Raw genomic sequence first — 23,297 nt, 5'->3', positions numbered from 1 at the left:
CTGCTGTGCCTGGAGCTGGAGTAGCTGCGCTGACTGTTGCTTTGCCCTCAGATGCACCGACATTCTTTTCCTTTTGAAGGTGCTGGATAGTGTTGAACAAGGCCCTGTAAGCATAGGCCAAGCCCCAGCACGTTGCCATGATTTGTCCGTCTCTGATATGGCCAGAATGACCACACACCTCATTTAAGTCTTTTACTAATTCTTCTGGATTTTGCAGTTGTTCAGTAGTGAAATTCCAAAGTACTGGAGGGGCCCCACTGACCTAGATACTTGCCCATACTATCCCACACACCCTGCCACTCATGGCTGTCCAGCCTTAGGGAAAATCTCTCGGTCCTCCTACATCGTCGTTTGACGCCAGACAAGACCCAAACCTGACTCTGCTTAACTCTTGAAATCAGTTGTGGGCAAACCACACTCTGTATGTGTGCTAGCATGGTGATTCCCATCACGATCAGCAAACAAGTCTCAACAGCATTAAAAGGCCGTTCAAAAACTTCAAAACTCTCAAATGTAAATGGTCTGGGGGGAGGACTGAGAGGGTAAAAGGATGTCTCCTTCACAGGTTGAGCACCTGAGAAGGAGAAAAAAGATGTGTAATTGCTAAGCACCTCCATCATATACCTCCCAAAGTATAAAGGTGGTGACCACACTGGGAACATAAGCCAGATCAGTTTCATGATCAATGATTCTATTGTATTACAAGTCATTACCATAAAGTACAGTGAGACAAAAACCTTAGCCTAAGCCGCACACTTGAAAAACACTAATACAGCAAATACCGGATGGAAGTAAGATATGATATACTGAAACTGTGAGATCAAGAGGAACGACCTTGAGAGCCAGTAAATCAGCATTGTGACAAGTGACTATTAATCCAGTCAGATCTGTCGTTATCTCAACCCCTCGTGCCCCACGCTGGGAGCCAAAAAGAACTGTCATGGTTTAAACCCAGCCAGACAGCTTGCTCACTCCCAGTGAGTGGTGCTGGGCTGGAAGCAGTCGAGGCCTGTGTCACCTGCCCCCCTTTTCTTGGATGGGGATTGCAGTGCAACAGTTCTATGGCATTATGAAATACAGTTGAAAAATTATTTGGCTTTCTTGAGCAGAATTTAGTCTCCTTTTACTCGAGGAATCTGTTTCAGTAGCCGGGCTTGGCTTCAGTCCTGTGAAGAAAGTCCCTTGGCTGTTGATAGATTATCGTTAATTAAGGGTTCCTGTGACATGAAAGGCCAGCCTTTCCCCATTCCTGAAGTGCTCAGCTGATGCTTTCAGGTTACTTCACTGACTGGACTTGAGATACTGTGGGATTTGTTCTTTATTTATTTGGAATTTGGTCTCTTTTTGTGGAGAGTCAAGACTTACAATTGTGTATCATCTGCTGGGCTTGCTAAGAGATTGCAGAAATAAAAAGAGACTGAGGCAGTGCTTTAAGCAGGGGTGCGGGGAGTGCGACCTGGGACATGACATGAGATCAGCTGTTACTCTAAAGAAAGTTGGTTCTGTATCTCAAGGATCTTGATAACTCAGCAACAGAAAAATTATCTCACCCTTGCAACTAAAGTGACTCTTTGCCCAAATGAAAAGCTGTCTCAGTTACAGGCTGCCTAATTTGATTTCAATGGTATGGACACTCCCAAAGGTGTTTTTGATGTGCCATCATACGAGAAACTATTAGGGAAACAAGCAAAGTTCAGCACTTTTCTGGGAGAAAGGGCTGTGATCAAACAAAGATCTCATTAAGTTTGCTTTGCCATCCTCACTATGATAAGGTCTACTGCCTACTGTAAGCATAGGCATTTGACTTTAAGACAATATATTTAAGATCACAGTTCCAGTATCCTATGACACTGCAATCTACAGTTTACTCCAAAGCTAGAACTGAGAAGATCAGTTTGACAATATGGAAACAGGGAAGGAGGCCCTGTACAAAACAGTATTGATGAAAACTAGTTTTTGGTACTGTTTCAGGATGGAAGAATCTTGACTGGGGAATTCAGACTTCCCACCTGATTAGCAAAGCAAACGCTGAAGATGAGTACAACCTCCTACAGGAAAAAGTGTTTATCTTGTTACTTAGTTAAGTAGCTGTTCTCCGTCTTGCTTCTCAGTTAGTGTGATATTCCATAATGCATGTATTCTTGAATAAAATTGCTCTTTACTGCAGGCTGGGGAGGAATTCTTGCCACAGTCTGTCTGAACCTGTGGTGTTTGCCTTGTTTTTGCTTTTTTGGGGTGGTTGGAATGGAATCTGGCAAAGTGGGTATTTCTGAGAGACACAACTAGAAGTCTGCTCTCTATTTGGGGTAATTAATGTGTGCTGTTGTGCAGAGAAAGCTGCTGTAACATCACGATTCAGCACTATAGAATGCCATTGGTGGCAGCTTGAGGGAAGAAGCCATTTTAGGAGGCACAATTTAAGAGTAGCTTATCTACCTTTTGTGCATGGTTTCTGTTTATTAAAGGAGCCACCTACATTTATTGTATAAGCAGAACCTCTTTGAATTTTTGATTGTTTGAAAGCTTAATATGGCTGTTAACTCAGAAAGCAACTGCATTGAATCAGTTTTCTCAGGAGATATTTCAAGTCTTCCATCTATTAATTAAAGATTCAGCTCATCTGCAAAATCTATTTACTCATAACTTGGTAGTAGTGCCAATATGCATCTGATTTCCACAGACTGTGACATATGGTTATTTGTTAGTCTTTTTACTTCTTATGTTAGTCCATGTGGGTTTTATTCTTTTTTGATAAAATGGAGTGGTTGTATTATAGGAGCAACACCATAACCCTTTGCTGGCACCTCCCTAACATCTCTCCACAGGACATATTTTCAAAGCTGTAGATGTGCACAAGCAACTAGTTTCTGCTTAATGAATTTGTTCTACTAACATGTTACTACATACCAGCTCAGCAGTCTACCAAGCCCTGACTGACCCAGGGCTTCAGCCTCCCTTAAACTCTACGTCTCTGATGGAATCAAATGGCGAGCTTCCATTGTGCTCTGCTTGTGCCCCCAGCATGGATTTTCTACTTAATTGAGTGTTATGTGCTACAAATGCCAAAATTAACGTTTCTTGCCACAACAGGGACATGAGACCTCCTGTGATGTGGGTAGTTGACAAGAGCTATAAAAATGTTTGCATTTACACTTGCAGTTGGTTCACAAGAAGATATTCACTGTTAACTGTACAGTCGGCTGCTCCTCAACGTCACATCAGGAAAGCTGCTTTTCAAGTTCTGAGGGTGACAGTGGATTCACTGGCAAGAAAATCCCCACTTACTAACTGTTGTAGGCTCACAGAAAAACAAAAGAACACAAGGGAATGTGAACTGGAAGGTAAGTAATACTATTTGCTGTTCCTTCAGATGAAAGAAATCAGTATAAACACTATATGCTACCTAGAAGAATTCCTCAGCCAGGGTTTCTACCACATAAATTGTATACCTAATCAAATTATGTAGAGTTCTTTAACTACTTTACTAAGGGAGTAACTAGTAGAGTGTGGTGGGCCATACAGTTGGTTTATATGCAATGAACATTTGTGACCAGCTCAGGGCCAAGACGTTTCAGTGAACTCTCTGCACTGGCAGACAGAGTGTGCCTGCAGAGAGAGAGGGAAAACTGGGACGATGACCTGGCTGCAAAGGAGGCCTCTTTCGTCATGGCAGAAAACACCTACCTTCAAAACCCTCCCCAGCACTAAGTCTGTGGGGAGATACCATCTGTTGCAGGCCATGAAGTATTCAGTGAATTGCATCACAGTTTTTAATATGGATTCAGTATCTAGCTGTTGGTCATGGAAAAAACCATCCGCTTGCCCTCTTCACTTGCATTTGTAGAGAAATCTTTGTTCCAAGTGAACAGGCCTCTACAAATCTCCATGAGCAAAACCATTTAGAAAGCAAAGAAACCACTTGAAAATAAACCTTATGATCCAAACATCTTACAGTGATATTAAAAACTGGAGGGTAAAGCAAATCAGTCAATTCTTTTATCCGCTGCTGGCAAAAGTTTCAAAGGTGCTCACCATCTACTACAGCAGATGGCAGAAACCACTTTAAATGGGATTAAGACTCCTATAGTATCCACACCACCTGCAGCCTCAAGTTTACAAGAGAAAATCCCCTCCCAAACAAACACTTATCTAGTCTGTCAATTGAAAGAATGCCTTTAGAACATACAACTAATTTGTCCAGTGCACAACATGAAAATACACAGTTTATAAAAGAACTGGCTTAGGCATTGAAGTGTAACAGAAAAAAAAAGCATTATCATACTCAGTACTCAGTACTGCTTTGGGTTTTTGGTGTATTTTTTCTGGTGTAAGAAGCCTGCTGAACAGGAAGGGTTAATAATAAATAGCTGTTAGTTCACACCTAGTCTCTCACTAAGAAACAAAATAAAGTATATTTGGTCTTCCTTTTTGACTCATTTATTTATCAGTTTCAACCACTTTAAACCCTGTTTGGCTCAGTTTGGAATCTGGACGTGCTACTGTTAATCTTCCACAATGGCTCACTCATTCAAAACTCAGTTTGGCACCTGCTATGGATTTGTGGCTTGACACCTACTCCAAGTTTCCGCCTAATGTCACCCCCCTTTGGTTAAGTGACACTGTTTTGCCCTCATACCTTGTTTCAGACTGATGCAAATATTTTCTGATAACTGTATAACTTTTGGAACAAATCACTTCAAACTGTTAATGAAACCCATCAAACCCCTTTCCATTCGGAGTGGTTCTTTGTATTTTGGATCTTTTTAATACAGACAGGTTTCAGTTTAAAAAACATAAAAGCGGTATACTTTCACTCCAGTGCACTTCCTGTTGTGTTTTCAGAGGGGTAGGAGGGAGGGAGGAAAATCTGTTGAGAAAACTCTGGTTTTATTTATTGTTTTGAAGTGTGAGCTTTTTGCTGATTCTAATCCCAGTTTATGCACCAAAATGTGTGTCGTGGGTTCAGCAGTAGCAGTCATGTTTCTCCTTCTTGGTAGCTGGTGCAGTGCAGTGTTTTGACTTTCAGCTTGGGAACAGAGCTGATAGCGATGTTTTGGTTTGGCCAAGGACTTTGTGAGCCTCATGCTCTGCCAGGGAGGAGGGGAAGCCAGGAGGAAGCAGAGACAGGACACCTGACCCAAACTGACCAAAGAGGTATTCCATACCACAGCATGTCATGCCCAGGATGTAACAGGGAGCTAGCTGGAAAGGGCTGGGAGTCTGCAGGGTTGGAGGAGGTATGGGTCGGTGCTTGGTCGGGGCTGGGGGGGCGAGTTATCGGTTGGCTGGTGGTGAGGTGATGTATTCTCTTCCCTGGTGGTGAGGTGATGTATTCTCTTCCCTTGCTATTTCCTTTATCATTGTTATTATTGGTGGTAGCAGTAGTGATTTGTGTTATACCTTAGTTACTAAACTGTTCTTATCTCAACCTGTGGGAGTTGCATTCTTTTCGATTCTCCTCTCCATCCCTCTGGGAGTAGGGGGAGGGAAAGAAGGGGGGAAGTGAGTGAACAAGTTACCTGACTGGGTTTAAACCACAACAATGTGGAAGCTGTAAAAGGCTTGTTAACAAGGCCTGTTTGTTAGCTACCTAAAGTACAAATTACGCTACAGAAGTACCTCAGGGCCTGACCTTACTTGAGGCATGTAGAGTTCTTTCCTTGAATTGACCATCATCTAAAAAATTCCAACCCAAAACCAGGACACAGAAGACTATGGAACCTGACAGGCGAGAGCTGAAATGGCCAGTTCAAGATGATGTAAGAGGCCGGAACCAGCACTGAAAATGAAACAAGTTCTCCTAGGACTCCTTTATAGCCATGCACTCAGGATTATGCTGCTTTAGATAGATACAATTATATAAAGGATCATGAAAATCTGTTTGGTAGTGTAGGGTTGACCACATTAGTTCCTGTGAGTATTTCCACTCAAAACTAGATATTTATAGGAGTGTATGCACAGCTGACTGAGCTAACAAATTACCCTAACAAATTACATCCGAATTTACTGCACAGTACAGAAGCAAGACCCTAACACCTCTAACAAATGCATGGGAACAAATAAGGGTACGTAGTCCTCAGCAGACAGCACCATGGCTACACACTGCATCCATACAATGCTCTCTTCTGTGCACTGTACCTTTTGAGGTACACCATGTGCCAGGGTGGTGCTGGGGGGCCAGCCAGGCTGCTCTCACAGCTGCCAGCACTGCTCTCGTCCTGCAGACCTCCCTGTCTTCTCCTGGGCAGAAGCCCTAGCTCACAGCATAGCAACAACAAAGAAAATACTGAGTGTGGAGGCTGAACAGACACTTCCTCAGGAACATCAATCGCAACTGACTCACAGCCCTGCACTCCCGGGAAAGAGCTTCCTCCTACTACAGAACACTGGGTACAGACGAACCATAATCACTTCTCTCTGCAACGCACAGCCAACTGCAGTGACTCGCTGTTGGGAAATTTGCTCTTGTGATGAGCTGCATTCAAATGAAATAGGCAAACTTTGAAAGTGTAATTAGTTGTGAAGGTAATTTGTGCCAATTAATAGAATGCTAGAATAACACACGCTTCCAGTGCAAGGGATTGCTTCTGCATGCATTCAACATTATCTATCATACTTCTTTTTTTCACTAATTATCTGCCCTGTGTTCTCTTACCTGACTGCAGAACATTTTTTTGTCGTTTCCAGTGCATACACATAACATGCCTATACAGTCAGAAGAAATGCTACCCCAACAGTGAATCTATTGGCTGAGTAAAACCAGCGTGTACTAAAAGCAGTGTCCCTTTGACTTGACTTGGATAAGCTTTTTTTATGTTTGTCATATTTCTCGTGGTGTGTTGTCAGTTTTATTATAGCACAGTACTCCCTCTAGTGTCCAAACTGTCCATTGCAATTACAGGGTTCAATGCCGTTTATCTGTTAAAAAATAACTGCATGTAATAAAATCACAGCCAATACATCTCTGTTCCTAATTATAGAATAGTTAGGGTCGGAAAGGACCTTAAGATAATCTAGTTCCAACCCCCCTGTCACGGGCAGGGACACCTCACACTAAACTATGTCACCCAAGGCTCTGTCAAACCTGGCCTTGAATGCTTAAGAGTGATGGAGCATTCACAACTTCCTTGGGCAACCCATTCCAGTGCCTCACCACCCTCACAATAAAAAAGTTCTTCCTTATATCTAACCTGAACTTACCCTGTTTAAGTTTTAACCCATTACCCCTTGTCCTACTACTACAGTCCCGAATGAAGAGTCCCTCCCCAGCATCCTTATAGGCCCCCTTCAGAAACTAGAAGGCTGCTATGAGGTCTCCACGCAGCCTTCTCTTCTCCAGGCTGAACATCCCAACTTTCTCAGCCTGTCTTCATACAGGAGGTGCTCCAGTCCCCTGATCATCCTTGTGGCCCTCCTCTTGACTTGTTCCAACAGTTCCATGTCCTTTTTATGTTGAAGAAACCAGAACCGTACACAATACTCCAGGTGAGGTCTCATGAGAGCAGAGGGGCAGGATCACCTCCTTTGACCTGCTGGTCATGCTCCTTTTGATGCAGCCCAGTATAGGGTTGGCTTTCTGGGCTGTGAGCGCACACTGCTGACTCGTGTTCTGTTTCTCATGTTACAGACCAGTTGAGGTCATAAATGCCAATTTCTCCCAATTTGCAAGTCTCTAAATAGGCAATGCTTGGGTAACTATCAGCTCTTTTAGTATAGACAGTAAAGCACTACCAGCCATGAAAATAATCTGCAGCAAACCTGTATTTTCTTTCTACTAGCTCCAGAAATAATCCAGACTGTATGAACTGTACAAGAAAGGTTAGTCGTAAATTAAATTTCAGCTGTACAGAAGGAGTATATAGATGATTTCCCCCAGCAAAATAAGCTACTCAGCTGCTTAGAGTTTTGGGCATACCTTACAGTTACATTGTAAATGACATTGTCTCACATCACACCATGCTTATTATAATACAATGAATAGGCATGTTCATTCCTACTTAACCCACCAGGTGGTTCCACAAAATACATCATCTCTGCTAAATTTTTTCTTCCTGTACTGTACCCCTGCTCCACTCTGGTGTCACTACTAGCCACATTTCCTCACTAACTGCTCCAGAATGGGTCCCTTCTATGGGATGCAGCCCTTCAGGAAGAGGCTGCTCCAGCATGAGTCCGTGCAGAGTCACAAGTCCTGCAGCAAACTTGCTCCAGCATGGGCTCCACTCTCTATGGCTCCACAGCTCCAGCATGGGCTGCCCTTGGGGTCACAGCCTCTTTTGGGCATCCCCCTGCTCCAGTGTGGACCTCCATGGACTGCAGGGGGATATCTGCTCCACTGTGGACCCCAATGGGGTGCAGGGGCACAGTCTGTCTCACTATGGTCTGCACTACAGGCTGCAGGGGAACCTCTGGAGCACCTTCTCCCATCCTTCATTGACCTTGGTGTCTGCTGGGCTGCTGCTCTCACAGATTTCTCACTCTTGGCTCCCACAGCTGCTGCACAGGGGTTTTACCCTTTCTTCTCACAGAGGCCCTACCACCTTGGCTGTGGGGCTCAGCTGTGCCCTGTGGTGGGTGGTTGCATTTGGTGCAGGGCAACTCCTGCAGCCTCCTGCCAGCCCCTGGGCACCTGCACCAGCAGTGCCTTCAACACACAGGCAAAATCTGCATGGGAAAAAAAGGTAGCATATTTCACATGAATTGTTCCATCTAATGAACTCCCACAACCAGGGAAGCAACAGCTGGAAGCAGTGAGTTGTACTGGGAAATAGTAAAGGAAAAAACCTACCATAACATAAACCATAAGATTACTATGAAGGCCAGGTTGGAGAGTCTTGGGTGACATGGTCCAGTGTGAGGTGTCCCTGCCCATGGCAGGGAGGTTGTAAATAGATGATCTTAAGGTCCTTTCCAACTGTAACTACTCTGTGATTCTATGAAGAAAATAAAGATGAGCTTCAAATGGAGGGGTGATGCCTACACTCAGGCAGCCTCACCTTGAAACCCACCCAACCCAGCTGCGGCACCTTCAGACACCCGTGAAGACGTGCCCGCGGTAAGTCAGGACAGACGAGCTCAGTATTCAAGCCCTGTATTTCACAAGCGGCTCTGTAAAAGTGTGCAAATGGGATGTCCCCTCCCCGGGACAGGCACCTCCCGCCACCCAGAGCCGCGTTTCCCTTTCGCTCTCTCCCCTTAGCCCGGACTACGTTTCCCAGAGGGCGGCGGCGCATGTGCGGAGAGGCTCCTCCTCGCCTCTGCCTCTCGGCCCTGCCCTGTCCTGCCCAGCTGTGTCCTGACAGCAAGGTTGAGCTGCCGCGGAGTATAGACTGTCGCGGGGCAGGGGAGAGTCATGGCGGCGGGTTTGAGGTTTGACGGGCGGGTGGTCCTGGTGACCGGCGCCGGAGGAGGTGAGGAGCGCCGTCCCTTTCTGTCCTAGGGCGCGGCGCGGTGCGGTGTGGCGGGCAGCGGCAGAGTCCGTGGTGGGGCTTCCAGTGGGAGGCGGGGGGTGTGGACAGGCTCCCGTATGCCCGGCGATGGCCGCCGGGGCCGTCTGTGAGGGCCTCACTTTCCAACCAGGGGTGTTTTCCTTGGGAAGGCAGAGGCGTGTCGGCCGGAGAGGGGCGCGCTGCAAGGCAGCCGGGCCTGTGGCGGCCCGGCCAGGTGTCGGCCCTCGCTGCGGCGGTGCCAAGGCTGTACAGGGGTTACCGTCTAACTTGCTTTGAGCTGTTACAGCTCAATATGAGCTCCGTACTGCCGAAAATGAGCTTGCCAGCACTGTCGCTGTGCGTTTTCTCTGTTTAAATGCACGGTAGAAGTCACACCACTTGCAGTAGTGGATGTCACGCCGCACATACTGTTTTGATATCCTAATTCCTTCCAGTTTCGCCTTGGACACAGTGACTGACGCTTGCAACCTGGGGGGTCTGACGCAGTGCTGTTCCAGGAGGGGTTTCACCTGTGCCAGTGCACAAAGCAGCCTCCAGCCTGCCGCTGCCTTCCCAGCCATCTCCGGGGGGGGGGGGCTTCTGGAGGCACAGGGGAGCAGGCAGCAGAGAGGACAAGGGATAGGGAGAGGTTTCATTCAGCAGGAGGGCTGGGCTGGGTTGTTGGTGGGCTGTGGGCCTGGCCTCTCCCGGAACAGGGAAGGTGTTTCTGCAGTGGAATGCTTGGTTTTGCCAGGAAATGTGTTTGTATTTGTTGTGGTGTGCCTTTTGTTTTTTCATTATTTTTTTCGCCTCATATTTTGTTTGATTGTATTTATTTTTCCACTTTTACTTTGAATGCATGCTTTGACCTTTGGCTACTCTGGTACTTCCAGCAATGATAGGAGCTGAGTGTGGCCAAGAGTGTGGCAAAATTTGTTGTTGTGATAAGCTGCTAAAGGAGCTTGTTCTGCCATTCTTTAGGAAGGTTCTTTCTTCCCACAGTGAAGTTTTGCTCTATTTTTGTGGAGCTGCCTATAGAGAAGTCGCTTTGGAGGCCTAGATTATGTGATGTCTTGCAGAGAAGGACCATGAATATGAGATTGTGTGACTCGGGTCACCTGCAGCTGACAAACCAGAAAATGATTGAGGCCAGATCTTTGCATGTTGATTTTCAGCTTTTACCAGCCCTATGAGTTATGTGCTTCTCTATGGAACAAGTCTCACTGAAGAACAGATTAATACGTTAGGTATTAGCAAAACAAAGACATTGTCAACACTTTTTTTTTTTTTTAATTGGATGCTAGTGAGCAGCTCAGAGTTGGAATTTATCTGAAACATCTTGATCACTAGTGTGTTTCAAAGTGAGGCCCTTTTTCACATAAACAAGCATCTAAAAATGCGTGTTTCTTTTCCGTTTGGGCAAATCCCCTGTGAAGTATTGCAGCCTGTCATGTAGCGTTGCTGCTGCAAGCTAATTCTTATTTTAAGATTCATTTCGGTTCTTAAGCATTCATTCCTTGCTTGCTAATTGAGAATACCAGCATATATAACGTCGTCTGGGTTTTGTGCACTTCTCAGTTGTGTAGCTTTACAAAACAAAAAAAATTTCTTGGACTTAGTTAACATCAGGCAGTGGCTGCACCTCATGTGGTACATTCCATTGCAGAAACTCTTTGGAGTCTTAAGGAAAATTCCGGTTTGTTGGTGTGAGATTAGTGTGTTTCAATGCAAGCTATATAGTTCTGATTTTTTCCCCCCAGTTTTTCTTTTAAGAGCTAGCAGTGAATGTTTTGGTGAAAGCCAAAGAGATACTGTTGCACTTGGAGAAACTTTTTTCTGACCAGTCATGTTTTGATCAATCAAATCTCAGTTTCTTTTGGAATGAAAAAATTATTGATTTCAATAACTTTTGAATGATACAGTGGAAGATTATTTCTCATAACAAATAACTAATATATAACACGCCTAGAATCTAAGCCGGAGTAGAGGTGCACAAGTCTTGCTTTTGAATGTGGGGCAAAAATGAGAGTCTTCTGTTAGGATAGGTAAACTGTGGGTACATCTGATTAACTGTGGTATTAAGTGGTTCCTTTATATCTGAATAATTGGAGGAGTTTTGTCAGTACATCTTCACTGGCAGTTAAATTTTATTCACTTTCTTCTTCAAATCTTGAAGACAAACTTTAACCAGGGATGTATCTTATTAACTTAGAATGTAATTAATTAACTTGAAACATCCCCTGCTTCTTCAAGGTTACATCAAGACATTAAATTTTCTGCCTTACAAATGTATTTTTCTATCACAACCACAAAGTCAGCAGCAGACAGCTTTCTCTGATGGTTCTGTCCAGTGCAATAACAAAGAGTAAGCACGGGGAATTTTTTTTTCCTTATTCTGGCTGGAGGCTTTTGTACAATTTATCTGTTTTCTTTACTTTCATGTTTTATGTGAAACTTCTAACTCCTGGGGCAATCAGTGTTTTACTTTGAACATTCAATGTTTGTGTTGATTTGGTGCATTTTTCCTCAAGTGGTTCATTTTTGTGTAGTGTTTTCTCTTGAGTTGTGATCCAGGAGACAAATTGACTCTTTTTTTTCTTTTTTTTTTTTTTTTAACCTTTCTTTTTTTTTCTTATTTTGAACTAGGTTTGGGCAGAGCATATGCTCTGGCTTTTGCAGAAAGAGGAGCTTCAGTAGTTGGTAAGTTTTATTTATGTTAACTAACTTGATCTAGACAATAACCTTTGCCTTTTTGCTTTGCATTCAACAGTCCATGCCCTTTCAGACAGTAACCTTTGTTATGTAATATTTATTTTATCTTTTGCATTTATTTTTGCTTCTAAGCTTTATTTTCTTATGAAACAAGTTGCCCAAGTTTGACCAAGGGCTCATTTTTGCTGGGAAGCCAGTCTGAATCAAACAGTTTCCTGGACTTAACTTTCATCCGTTTATACCAATCTTTACTGTGGGTTGTGGCCAGAGAGTGTGTTATCTTGGGTGAATACTGTTCAGAAACTTTTAATGTCACCATCTAAAATGTATGTTACCTTCTGTTACCTTACTGCAGGAAAGAAGTTACTGAAACGTAGAAAGCACAGAATGTACTGAAAGTACACTGCATTGTTTCTGCAGTGCATTGTGCAGGAGGTCCATCTGGTCTCAATGACAGTGCCAAATAGCTCTCAGTAAAGGATTTCTGATAGTTCCGTAGTCATTTGGTTGAACCTACTTCAGTGAATACTTAGTTGTGCAAAATGCTGTACCACAAGCTAATTTTGAAGGTTAAATTACATTCCTGGGCACTCTGCAGCAGTTAGCATTGCCATTTTTAGACAGGTTGTTAGGAAAAGATTCTTCACCAAGAGCATTGTCAACTGCTGGAACAGACTGCCCAGGAAAGTTGTTGAATAACCTTCCCTGGAGGTGTTTAGAAGACTGTGTATATGTGACACTCTAGGGACGTGGTTTAGTGGTGGACTTGGCAATGGTAGGTTAACAGTTGGACTTGATCTCAAAGGTCTTTTCCAACCTAAACAGTTTGATTATTCTATGATTTGACTGCTATGAATTACTTTGTACAGGTGTGGTTTTTGAGTTCAAAGTTACACGTTCAAACAAATAGTGAACGAGAACCTACTTGATTTTTAGTAGCTTTCTAAGAAAAATCTCAATCTCAGTGTACAAAATTTCATAAGAATTGTAGGCTTTTACTTTATTGATTAAATATGAAAGTCTCTGTGGAGAAAAAGACACTGCTGGTTGCCACCTTGATGCCTTATTTACCAGGAAATGAATACTTTGTCTGAGTTCTTGTTTAACAAAAATTAGGTACTATAGCAGCCCAAATGTTTAATTTTATGGACTCTCTATAGCTAGTGGTATTCTGACTTTCTAGAATGATCTGAAAGAAAATATATGGGGTGATCAGAGCTAGTACTTATTTATCTCGTGGCCTCATTGCACAATAGTTAAATCGGTAAATTAAGAATTGACTGTTGGTAAGGGAAACTTCTTGTTTCCCTTTGGAAATTGCACTTCACCTCTTCTTGTAGTGCTTTGCAGTTACCTCTATGTGCCTGTATTTATTATTCTTGTTCTCTTATGGTTATGACTTCAAACTGTTGAGAAGTTACTTCTTGTCCTGGGTTCAGCAGTAGCAGTCATTTTTCTCCTTGGTACCTGGTGCAGTGCAGTGTTTTGACTTTCGGCTCGGGAACAGAGCTGATAACAAGGATGTTTTGGTTTGGCCAAGGACTTTGTGAGCCTCATGCTCCCCTAGGGAGGAGGGGAAGCCGGGAGGAAGCAGAGACAGGACACCTGACCCAAGCTAGCCAAAGAGGTATTCCATACCACAGCATGTCATGCCCAGGAGGTAACAGAGAGTTACTTGGAAAGGCTAGGGGACTGTGGGGTTGGAGGAGGTATTGGTTCGTGCTTGGTCGGGCTGCGGGGCTGAGTTATTGGTTGGCTGGTGCTGAGGTGTTGTATTCTCTTCGCTTGTTATTTCCTTTATCATTGTTATTATTGGTGGTAGCAGTAGTGATTTGTGTTATACCTTAGTTACTAAACTGTTCTTCTCAACCTGTGGGAGTTGCATTCTTTTGATTCTCCTCTATGTCCTTCCGGGAGTAGGGGGAGGAAAAGAAGGGGGGGGGTGGGGGTGGGCGGAGTGAGTGAACAAGTCGCCTGACTGGGTTTAAACCACTACACTTGTGTAAAGATGATTTTTTTTTTTTTTAACTCAAGCAGATATAAGACTCGCATCTTATCTCTTAAAAACAAGCTCCCTTTTTTAAGTTACGGAATTTAAAGGTACATTGTAAGAACAGTGATGAAATACTGTAGCTGAAATTGGGACCAGTGCGTCCCAACAAGGGAGCTTTCTCTGTCTGGTTCCACATCTCTGTGTGCGGCCTTTTGTTGAATGAATTGCTGTGGGTGTGGTTAGACTCACCTTTTCTTGTCACCCAAAGGCTGCCTGCTACCACTGTTGTTTTTGTTTTTTTTTTTTGTCATGCTTTGGCTCTTTCATGCCTTTTATCAGAAAAAGCTGGAAGGAGGAGGAAGGGAATGCTTTGGTTTTGTATTGCAACCTGTATTATGTCCAGACCTCACTGTTTTTTTTTTTTTATTTTTTTATTTTTTCAGTCTGCCTGAAGGCTCTTCTGTGTTGCTGTTTTAGATTAGATTGGAGGCATACTTTTGAAGCATCTCTCCTGATTTGCATCTGTATTTTTGTGTTGTGGGATGGTATTGATGTGCGTATTCCTTAGAAAACCGAACTGGAAGAGACAGTTTAGCAGTGCACCGAGATTGTTCACAGTTTGTGTCTGGCACCAGGCAAGGGCATGAAATGAGGTGGTTTATAAAAACAAACCCAAAAAAAACAAAACCAAACCCAACTGTGTACTGTAAATATTAGGTCCTCAGCACCAACTGTTTCACTCTACAGGTTTGCTTCTGCTATGCTGTGCTGCTTGTTAGTAATGCACTTATAGACTTAGAGAAATTCTTGTCTATGGTTCAGACTATAACTGTGCTCTACCACAACTGCTGCAGTCTCTCGCTCTTTTTTACTGGATGTTTTCAGCGGGAAATTACATAATGTAAATCTTGATCTTAAAATAATGTCATTTTTATGTTGTTTTGTTTGTTTTTCTTTGTTTTAATTATTCTTGTAGCGTTATTTTATATTTTTCAAAGCCTGGAATGGCTGTGTTCATTCTTGCATACTCACTTTGGCTTCAACTCTGTTAGTGCTTGCACTCAGCCTAAGGTGCCTGGCTTATTTTCCCAAATACTTAATTAAGCTTTTTTCAGCGAATTACCATTGAAGGATAAAGGTATATAAGCATCTCTTTGGTAGAGAGCTGTAATGGCTTAACAAGACTTCACTGAATGCTTTTTTTAGAAATATTTACCACAAAAATGTCCACTCTTCTTTCACAGGACAGATTAGAAGTCCTGGTGCTCATCCTGACTTGCTTTTCTTTAATATTGTATTGAACATGTTCGATGTTGCAAACGGAGTAGTCTGCCCATGCTACCTGTTCTAATGCTTCACTACACTTGGAAGTTTTCCTTAGTGCCTCACCTGAATTGTGCTACCTGCATGTTCAAACTGTTAGGTATTAATCTGTTTAGCTTGGAGATTTTGCCTTCTTTCTTTTTTGCATCAGTCTGTTAATGTGCTTGAGCGTATCATCATATTCTGTCTTAATTTTTCCTGCTTCAGGCTAGGTGGTTCTTGATTTTGTTTTGTTGCTGTCTCCCCACACCTTCTGCATTCTTTACATGGGTCACTTCTGGGCTTTGGCATTTTCATTTACTGATACGGATTTTCTGCAGTTTTTCTACATTTCTCTTGCAGTGCTCCACGTGAAGTTGAATACAGGATTTCAGATGAGACTTTTTGGTTTAAGTAATACAGAACAGTTTTTTTCATGTGTCCTGCAAGTTATGTTCCTCTTAACATGGACAGTAAAAAGAAAAAAAAACGGCAAACCCCCCCCCCCAAAAACCAACAGGGAAAAAAAGGGGCGGGGGGGAGAAAGGGGGCATGATATGAATTTATTTCCTTTTGTGATGATACAGAAGACTTACAGTTGCTGTTTACCGTTAGGACCAGCAAGAATGTCTCATACATTTCTGAGGATTTTGCTGTTGCTGGCTTCTTAAAGACTTAAAGGAAGGCAAAAAGCTGGAGCTGACTAGAGCAAAAGACTGTTTAGCAAAATACCAGTATCATATATAAACCCACAGTCAATTATATTTTTCTTACAACTTCATTTTACACCCATTTAAACATACTTCTTAGAATTTTTTTTAAATTCTTTGTCTAAATGTAATGTGTGCATGGATTTTTGAGGAATTTTTTTTTCCCTTGTGGATTCTATGAAACTGGGGGGCAAGCAAATACAGCACTGCAGCAAAGTGAATCAGTCCTGTGCAGCTACCGTTAATGATGCATGTCCCAGTACAGAGAGCAGCCTGGGAGCAATGCAGCTGTGTCAGGTGGCCTTACCCCACAGGAGCAGGATCTGAAGCAAGATCTTTTCGCTTTGTTCAGACCACTCAATCTATTCTTTAGTGAAGTTTACTAGTAACATTTTAACTAAGCTGTTGAACAGGAACAAAGTCTTCTCAGTCTTCTTTAAGGTTCATGAAGTAGCTATAGCAGTTTGACAGGAGACCAGTGATTGATGTGTAATCTTGATCTTAATCTTAATCTCTGAACTAGAGTAACACAATTAGAGAGGTAGCTGGGGCAGGGCAAGCAAGTTGATTGCATGGTGGAGAGAGCAAAAATAAAGACATGTTTCCCATGGTGCTTTTAGAAACTGATACTGTGTGTTGTCATACTAAATAAAAATAAAGCAACCCACTGTTTTTTTAATAATCACATGCAATTCTCAGTATGAGCCACATGTAGCAGGTTTCAGTAATACTCCTTGTAACTTCCAGTGTGATAATGAGGTAAGAAGAGGCCATTAAGTCTGAGTATTAACAATGAAAAATACATTTCTTTGTGATGCACAGTGAATGATCTTGGAGGTGATTTCAGGGGATATGGGAAGAGCTCCTCAGCTGCTGACAAAGTTGTTGATGAAATCAGAGCAAAAGGAGGGAAAGCCGTCCCTAATTATGGTATGTTATTTCCAGACTAGTGTAATGCTTTATCTATAGCAATAGTGGACCTGTTGAATGAATTTTTGATGTTGTTTAATGTAGAACTACTTCCAGCTTGCCAATAGTATATAAATTGAATAAGTTAAATGTGATGTGGAGTAGGGAGACATTGATGCTAAAATCAAGTTAATCAATTACATTTTTAATTAATACCTGTCTAGTAATACCCTTTTATATGCTTTCTTAACATGGACATAATAAGAAATTGTATCTCAGCAGCTGTCAGAGGCAAGATGGGAATGGATGACTCTGACTAGTTTTGCTTCTTGTTTTTTTTTTTTTTTGCAATGGCAAACATTGTGTCATTTAGACTTAGTGTGTGGGATATGCTTTAGGCCATATGCAAATAGTGGCTGAATTTGAATTTATTTTATATTGGGGTTGTATCCAGTTTATTTCTCTTAGCTTCCTGGAATTAGTTGTTAATAACCTGGAAGTGCAATGTATCAAGGTAATTTGACTTGAAAAATCATACTTTTTTCTTACAGATTCAGTGGAAGATGGTGAAAAGCTTGTAAAGACAGCGCTTGAGGCATTTGGGAGGATAGGTACAATTGCTTAATTCTTGTTGTAACTTGTTTGCAGGTGCAGAGCCATTATAAACAGTGCAATTCACAAGTATATGAAGTACAGTGTGATAATGGGAACTCACCAATCCTTGATGCCCTTAGTGAAACCTAAATCAGGGGTTTTCCACTTTTAATCTGCATGGGCAACTTTACTGCCTTTCTCCTAGTTTTTAGCAGAAGTTTAAAGCTCAATATATGATTGTTGTTTTCCTGCCCTTCAGCATTTTATACTTAAGTAATGGTAAACGTTTTAAGTCTTAATATATAGAATTCATCAATTATTATAGCAGCTTCATAAAATTAGGATAAATAATGTTGGTGAAGAGTCAGAGATGCTCTGTTACGTTTTTGAAGCTCTTTTGCATATGTGAAGATTAAAATGCCTTAATAAAAATAAAAAAAAACCCTTGAGGTATTTTGTCTAACAAGGAATGTTCCTCTTTACCATATGATTGCCACTCCTTAATTGTGAAGTATATGTGATTTTAACTCGGTGTTAAATGGTTAAAAGTACACATGATCAAAGCTTAAATATTTGACAAAAAATTATGATCCAGGTTACTTTAGTGGCTTGGTGACTCTGTGGTTCTCCCAGTTATCATTTGGGTTTACTGCAGCAAAGATGGTAACACAAACTGCATAATCAAGAGCACTCTGGAATTCAAGGTGCACAGCTGTGCAGGATGGCTGCATCCTGGAAGTATTGTGTTCCTAGGTAGCCAGCATTTCTCAGCTATACTTCCCGTCAAGCTTTCATCCACTGGGAGGATGAGACTTTCCTGCACTGAAGTACTTTGTCTTGTCCAATGGTAGAGTTCCATTGTTAGGTACAAGGAACTATAGAATAGTAATATGATGTATGTGTGCAATGGTTTTGACACTATGTGTGTTTAGAAGTGGGAGAAAAAGAAACAAGCATGTGTTTTATCAGTGTGTTCACTTAGTTTCTGGGTTTTTTTCTTCTTTTTTTCTTTTTCTTTTTTCAGATATTGTTATAAACAATGCTGGGTGAGTAAACTTAAAGACTTTTTCCTGTTTGATTGTGGGCTGCCAACTTTTGTGTAAACATCTGTTCATCTTTTTGTTTGTTTGTTTTGTTCTCCTAATGATGCATTTTAGGATCCTAAGAGACCGTTCCTTTGTTCGAATAAGTGATGAAGATTGGGGTGAGTTGATAAACTTTGAAATGCACTTTCTGTATGAAAGGTGAAAGGTACATCCCTCCCATTGATGCAAGGAACAAGAGAAGGTGGGGAAGGCTCTTTATGACAGTTTAGAGAATTATCTTTTGCCCTGACAGTTTAGTGGTAGGCTGCTTGTGTTCAGCGTGCAAACCAGATCTGTACTGGAATGCATGGTAGGTGTATGTAGTTCCAAAGGGGAAGAAAGGCTGTAGCTGCCACTCCTTGTTGCTGAGTGGAATGCAAAAAAGAGCCATCTGACTCACACACAATAGTGTTTGTGAGCAGAACACATTCTTAGTGACTGCCTGAATACTAACAGGCTTAAAACCCCCAAAACTAGTTAACAGAGAAAAAAGTAAGCTGATATGCCAAGGGACAGAAGAACAGGGGGAACTTCCAGTGAGATGGTAGGTAGTTATAAGCCTGTTGAACAGACTTCTGCAAAGATGGTCTACCTTTTGTAGTCCTTGTTTGACTGTGCTTAAGTGCAGGAATTATGAATGCATGTGAATTCTATACGCAAGAGTCCAAAAGGAAGAAGAAGCAATCAGTGTATTTCAGGCAAGCACTTCAAAATGATCTATAAAAATGAAGGGGGGGAAAAAAAAAAAGCCCACCCACCCCTTTTTTAGTAACAGTTTGAGACACTCAAGAGAGTGCAGTTTTTGTCATGAAGAAAAAACAAATGGTATATTTCAAGTTGGGAGGCAAATTCCTGGAATTATTAAACTGATATGAATTTGTTCCTAGATATAATTCACAGAATTCATTTGAGAGGATCTTTCCTGGTCACCCGAGCTGCATGGAATCATATGAAAAATCAGAAATTTGGCAGGTAAAAAATTGGTTTTGGTTGGTTGATTGGGTTTTTTTTACTTTTTCAGTAAAACAGACTGATGCATGCCCTCTCACTGACGGAGGAGTTTTGTGTCCTTTACTTTCACTGTTGCTGGGGTGAAACAGTCCAAATGTGTAAGCCTTATCCTTTCAGTATTGCTCCCCTTTCTGCTTTCCAAGCCAAATGTTTAAAAGCCTTTTCCATGTAGATGCAAATATCCCAGAGAGGAGCACTGGGGTTGTAGAATACTATTTCTTCTCATGAGGAGTGTTTAGAAATGTTTACAGTGTATATTATTGCAATGTATGTTATTGTAATACACATACACTAATGTATGCTGCTGTAAGTCTGAGGAATTTGTGGCCTTCTTGTTTTTATTCAAATGACAAGTACGTGTGTTTGCTTGTGAGTCTTGGGGTTTTATTTTTTTTTCCTGCCTTTGTACAAATGTACTTAGACTAAGAACACTCCTACTTTTATTTTGGTTATGTGTTACTGTTAACTGAAAAAAGTGCACTGAATTCAGACCTTTAAGTTTTTTCACTTTTTGCTGGTTTTCCTTGTTAAACCACTGACATGATTATATTAATCTTAAGAACCATACCTACATGTTGAAAGCTATATGAACTTTGTGATTCTGTGGCCAAACTGACATTCATTCTCATCCAGGGAACTGAACTGTAAGGACAGGTGAAGAGATCAGCAGGCGGAATACATGGTTCAAGTCTAGGAGTTGCATCCATTTAGAAAATGGCTTCTTTTTTGTATTTGCTCAGATGAATGGTTGCAAGTTCTTCTGCAGTTTATGTATAAGTGTGTGCCATCTACAGAATGTTTGCTTTGCATAGAGTTTGTAACTTTTTCATCTTAATCACACTGAGCTTGTAGCACATCTCTTTAGTTTAAAAACATTGGATTTTTGACAGTAAGACAAATAAGAATAAAAATTAAATAGATTTTTATCCCAGCTATACAGTGTTTTTATAGTAAAATGGACCAGATTCTGATAGGCCTTCTCTTAAAAAGGTGTAGACTCTTTTCTTTTGAATTCTAATTTATGAGAAGACAAGCAGTACGTTTTCTTGCCTCAAACCAGCTATGAACTGCAGTAGTTTTAGAGCTTCTTTGTGAGGAGTTCATCTCCACAGCAATAACATTAGGGGACAGCAAATGGCAAGACTTTGCTATCTGCTTCCTTCATGTGTTTAACACACATCAGGATTCTTTGAATGTGAATTCTGTAAGTATGTGTCTTCACATATTACCAGGTAGATATTAAGCTGAAGTAATTTTCAGTAAAATAAATTCTTCTAACTGCTCAAGCCAATTGATAGTTATAAGAATAATGCCACTTGAAGTGCAGTTAGAACATGAAAAGGAAATACTTTTCTCTGTGCTATACGCACTTGTCACAGAATGCCTGTTCTTGTTTTGCACTATAACGCAAACAGGCTCATGACTTTGTCAGTTTTCTGCTATTGTGATAATGCTTTCAGGATTTGTCAGATGTTTGCTATCAGTCAAACATAAAAAAGGCATCTGTTTGTTAGCGAAGTCAGTATGTAATGTTTTCTTATTTGCACAGTTTTGTTTTGTGAAATGTGGAGAATATGACGCCAAAGCTGTTGTGTAGAATTGAAAAACTTGGATAAATAATAGCACTTTTCTTCCTCTCCCTGTCCTCCCCTTTCCTTCCCTAAGAATCATTATGACTTCCTCAGCTGCTGGAATATATGGAAACTTTGGTCAGGCAAACTACAGTGCTGCAAAACTTGGCCTTTTGGGTCTTTCAAACACAATTGCAATTGAAGGTCGGAAGTATAACATCCACAGCAACACAATTGCTCCTACTGCTGGATCCAGACTGACCCAGACTGTCATGCCACAAGGTGAATCATTTAAGGTCTACATGTACTGATATTTTTCAGTGAATTGAAGCACAGCTAACTTTCCTGTCTCTTAGATAATGCAAATCCTTTACATTTCATGCACTGTTAATTTGTGATATCTACTGTCTTTTTGTCTTTGAATTGTCAGCTTACATTGTCTAAGGAATTCTTACTTTGTTCCACAAGGTAAGAAGCAGTTTTTCACAAAAACTGTTTCATGTGGTAAGGTTCTTTAATCCTCCTGTTGTAGTGGCAAGACTTCTTTGTTTCATCAGATGTGGAATTGGGTATGTGCATAAGGTCTCTACAGTTGTTATACTATTGTCTAATTGCAAAATACTATTTTTTGCACAACATGTTACGTGTGTACTTCTTTGTTACATGATCAGAAGGAAATGACAGTAAACTGAGTTTCCTAATATGTTTTACTTTTATTGCACATTTACTAATCTTTGGATGTTTTAACAGGGCACTGCACTGGGAAGTCAGTATAAAGAACTTATCAGGAGACAGCTTTGTATAAAGTGTAAATGTAGGATAAATATAATTACTTTGGCAAATGACAAGAAGAAACAAAAAGGATTTGGAAATAAAAATCTGTAAAAGCAAATTGCTCTCAGGAAGTCTTCTAGGGAGAAATTCTTTACTGTGAGAATGGTGAAGCAGTGAAACAGGCTGGCCAAGGAATCTGTGAATGCTCCATCCCTGGCAGTTTTCAGAACCAGGTTGGACAGGGCCTTGAGCAACCTAGTCTAGTGAAAAGTGCTTCTGCCCATGGCAGGGGGGTTGGAACTGGATGATCTTAAGGTCCTTTCCAGCCCAAACCATTCTATGATTCCGTGATCTGCCTGTTTCATTTCCTTCTTGCTCTTCTTTTTCCCTAGTGATAGGCAGATTTCAAAGCCAGGGGAATCATTAATTTTATCAGATTGATATACAAGATATTGAAAAGTAATACATTTTGTATGGTTGTGCATGGATTGAATGCACAGTTTGACTAATTGAGTTCTGTTTAAAGTATCCTGTTTTAAATCTAAAAAATCCAAGTGATCAGGAAATCTGGTACCTCTGTAGGTTGTAGATTTCAGGGATTTATTGTGCTTACTTAGAGAAGGGTCAAATACATTAAGCTTGTAGCCATGAGTTCCTGAAGCATGGTGTGGAGTTCAGATGGAATTTCCTGGAATAGTTGGGATTTCTTGGAGATACTTACTAGAGTGATTGCAACTACTTCCTAATTTTCTTTCTTAGTAATTTTAAGAAGAGTGAGATCCTTTGGTCTCCCTGTAAGATAGTTACAGCACTGATAATTTCTTTCTTACCTCCCTCCCTCCAATTCTTTTGATTCTCTCCCCCATCCCTCCAGGAGTGGGGAGGAAGAAGGAGGTTTGTGAGCAAGTGGCTGTGTGGTTCTGAGTTACTGCTTCAAGAAAACTCTTGTACCAGATGACAAAATACGACTTATAATATACCATTTGTATTTTGTTGGTATATAAATTTTGCAGGGCTGATAGTTCCCAATATCACATCTGGAAATATCAGTGTTTTAAAATGAGGTGTTTCTCAAATACTCAGCAACTTCAATTCTTTTCATATTGTCTTGTCTTTATAACTGACTAGCAAACGAAAAGCGAAATTGTTCAAGTATGTCTCCGTCAGGATTATGTCTAGCTGGCTTGTACTTGTTTCAGGCTGCCTGT

General features: G+C 41.3%; 1 protein-coding gene across 2 annotated transcripts in view; it reads left to right on the top strand.

Annotated features, from left to right (window-relative positions):
* Positions 1-9,309: 9,309 nt before the first annotated feature.
* HSD17B4 (hydroxysteroid 17-beta dehydrogenase 4) overlaps positions 9,310-23,297 on the top strand; it is a 67,715-nt gene continuing 53,727 nt past the window's right edge. Inside the window, exons 1-8 of one of the 2 annotated variants that reach the window (XM_057416672.1) lie at positions 9,310-9,410; positions 12,075-12,128; positions 16,968-17,075; positions 17,606-17,665; positions 18,673-18,694; positions 18,806-18,852; positions 19,621-19,705; positions 21,410-21,597. In XM_057416672.1, the coding sequence (XP_057272655.1) occupies positions 9,353-9,410; positions 12,075-12,128; positions 16,968-17,075; positions 17,606-17,665; positions 18,673-18,694; positions 18,806-18,852; positions 19,621-19,705; positions 21,410-21,597 (622 nt within the window). In that variant the 5' untranslated portion in view covers positions 9,310-9,352. Of the gene's footprint in view, positions 9,411-11,659; positions 11,794-12,074; positions 12,129-16,967; positions 17,076-17,605; positions 17,666-18,672; positions 18,695-18,805; positions 18,853-19,620; positions 19,706-21,409; positions 21,598-23,297 lie in introns of those variants that run through there. The other variant, XM_057416673.1, reaches the window with a different exon arrangement.

Source organism: Pezoporus wallicus, unplaced genomic scaffold (genome assembly GCF_028554395.1).
Source record: "Pezoporus wallicus isolate ANWC-B61680 ecotype Strahan unplaced genomic scaffold, APGP_CSIRO_Pwel_v1 contig_3019, whole genome shotgun sequence".
NCBI lineage: Eukaryota > Metazoa > Chordata > Aves > Psittaciformes > Psittacidae > Pezoporus > Pezoporus wallicus.
This window is presented reverse-complemented; position numbering and strand designations above follow the sequence as displayed.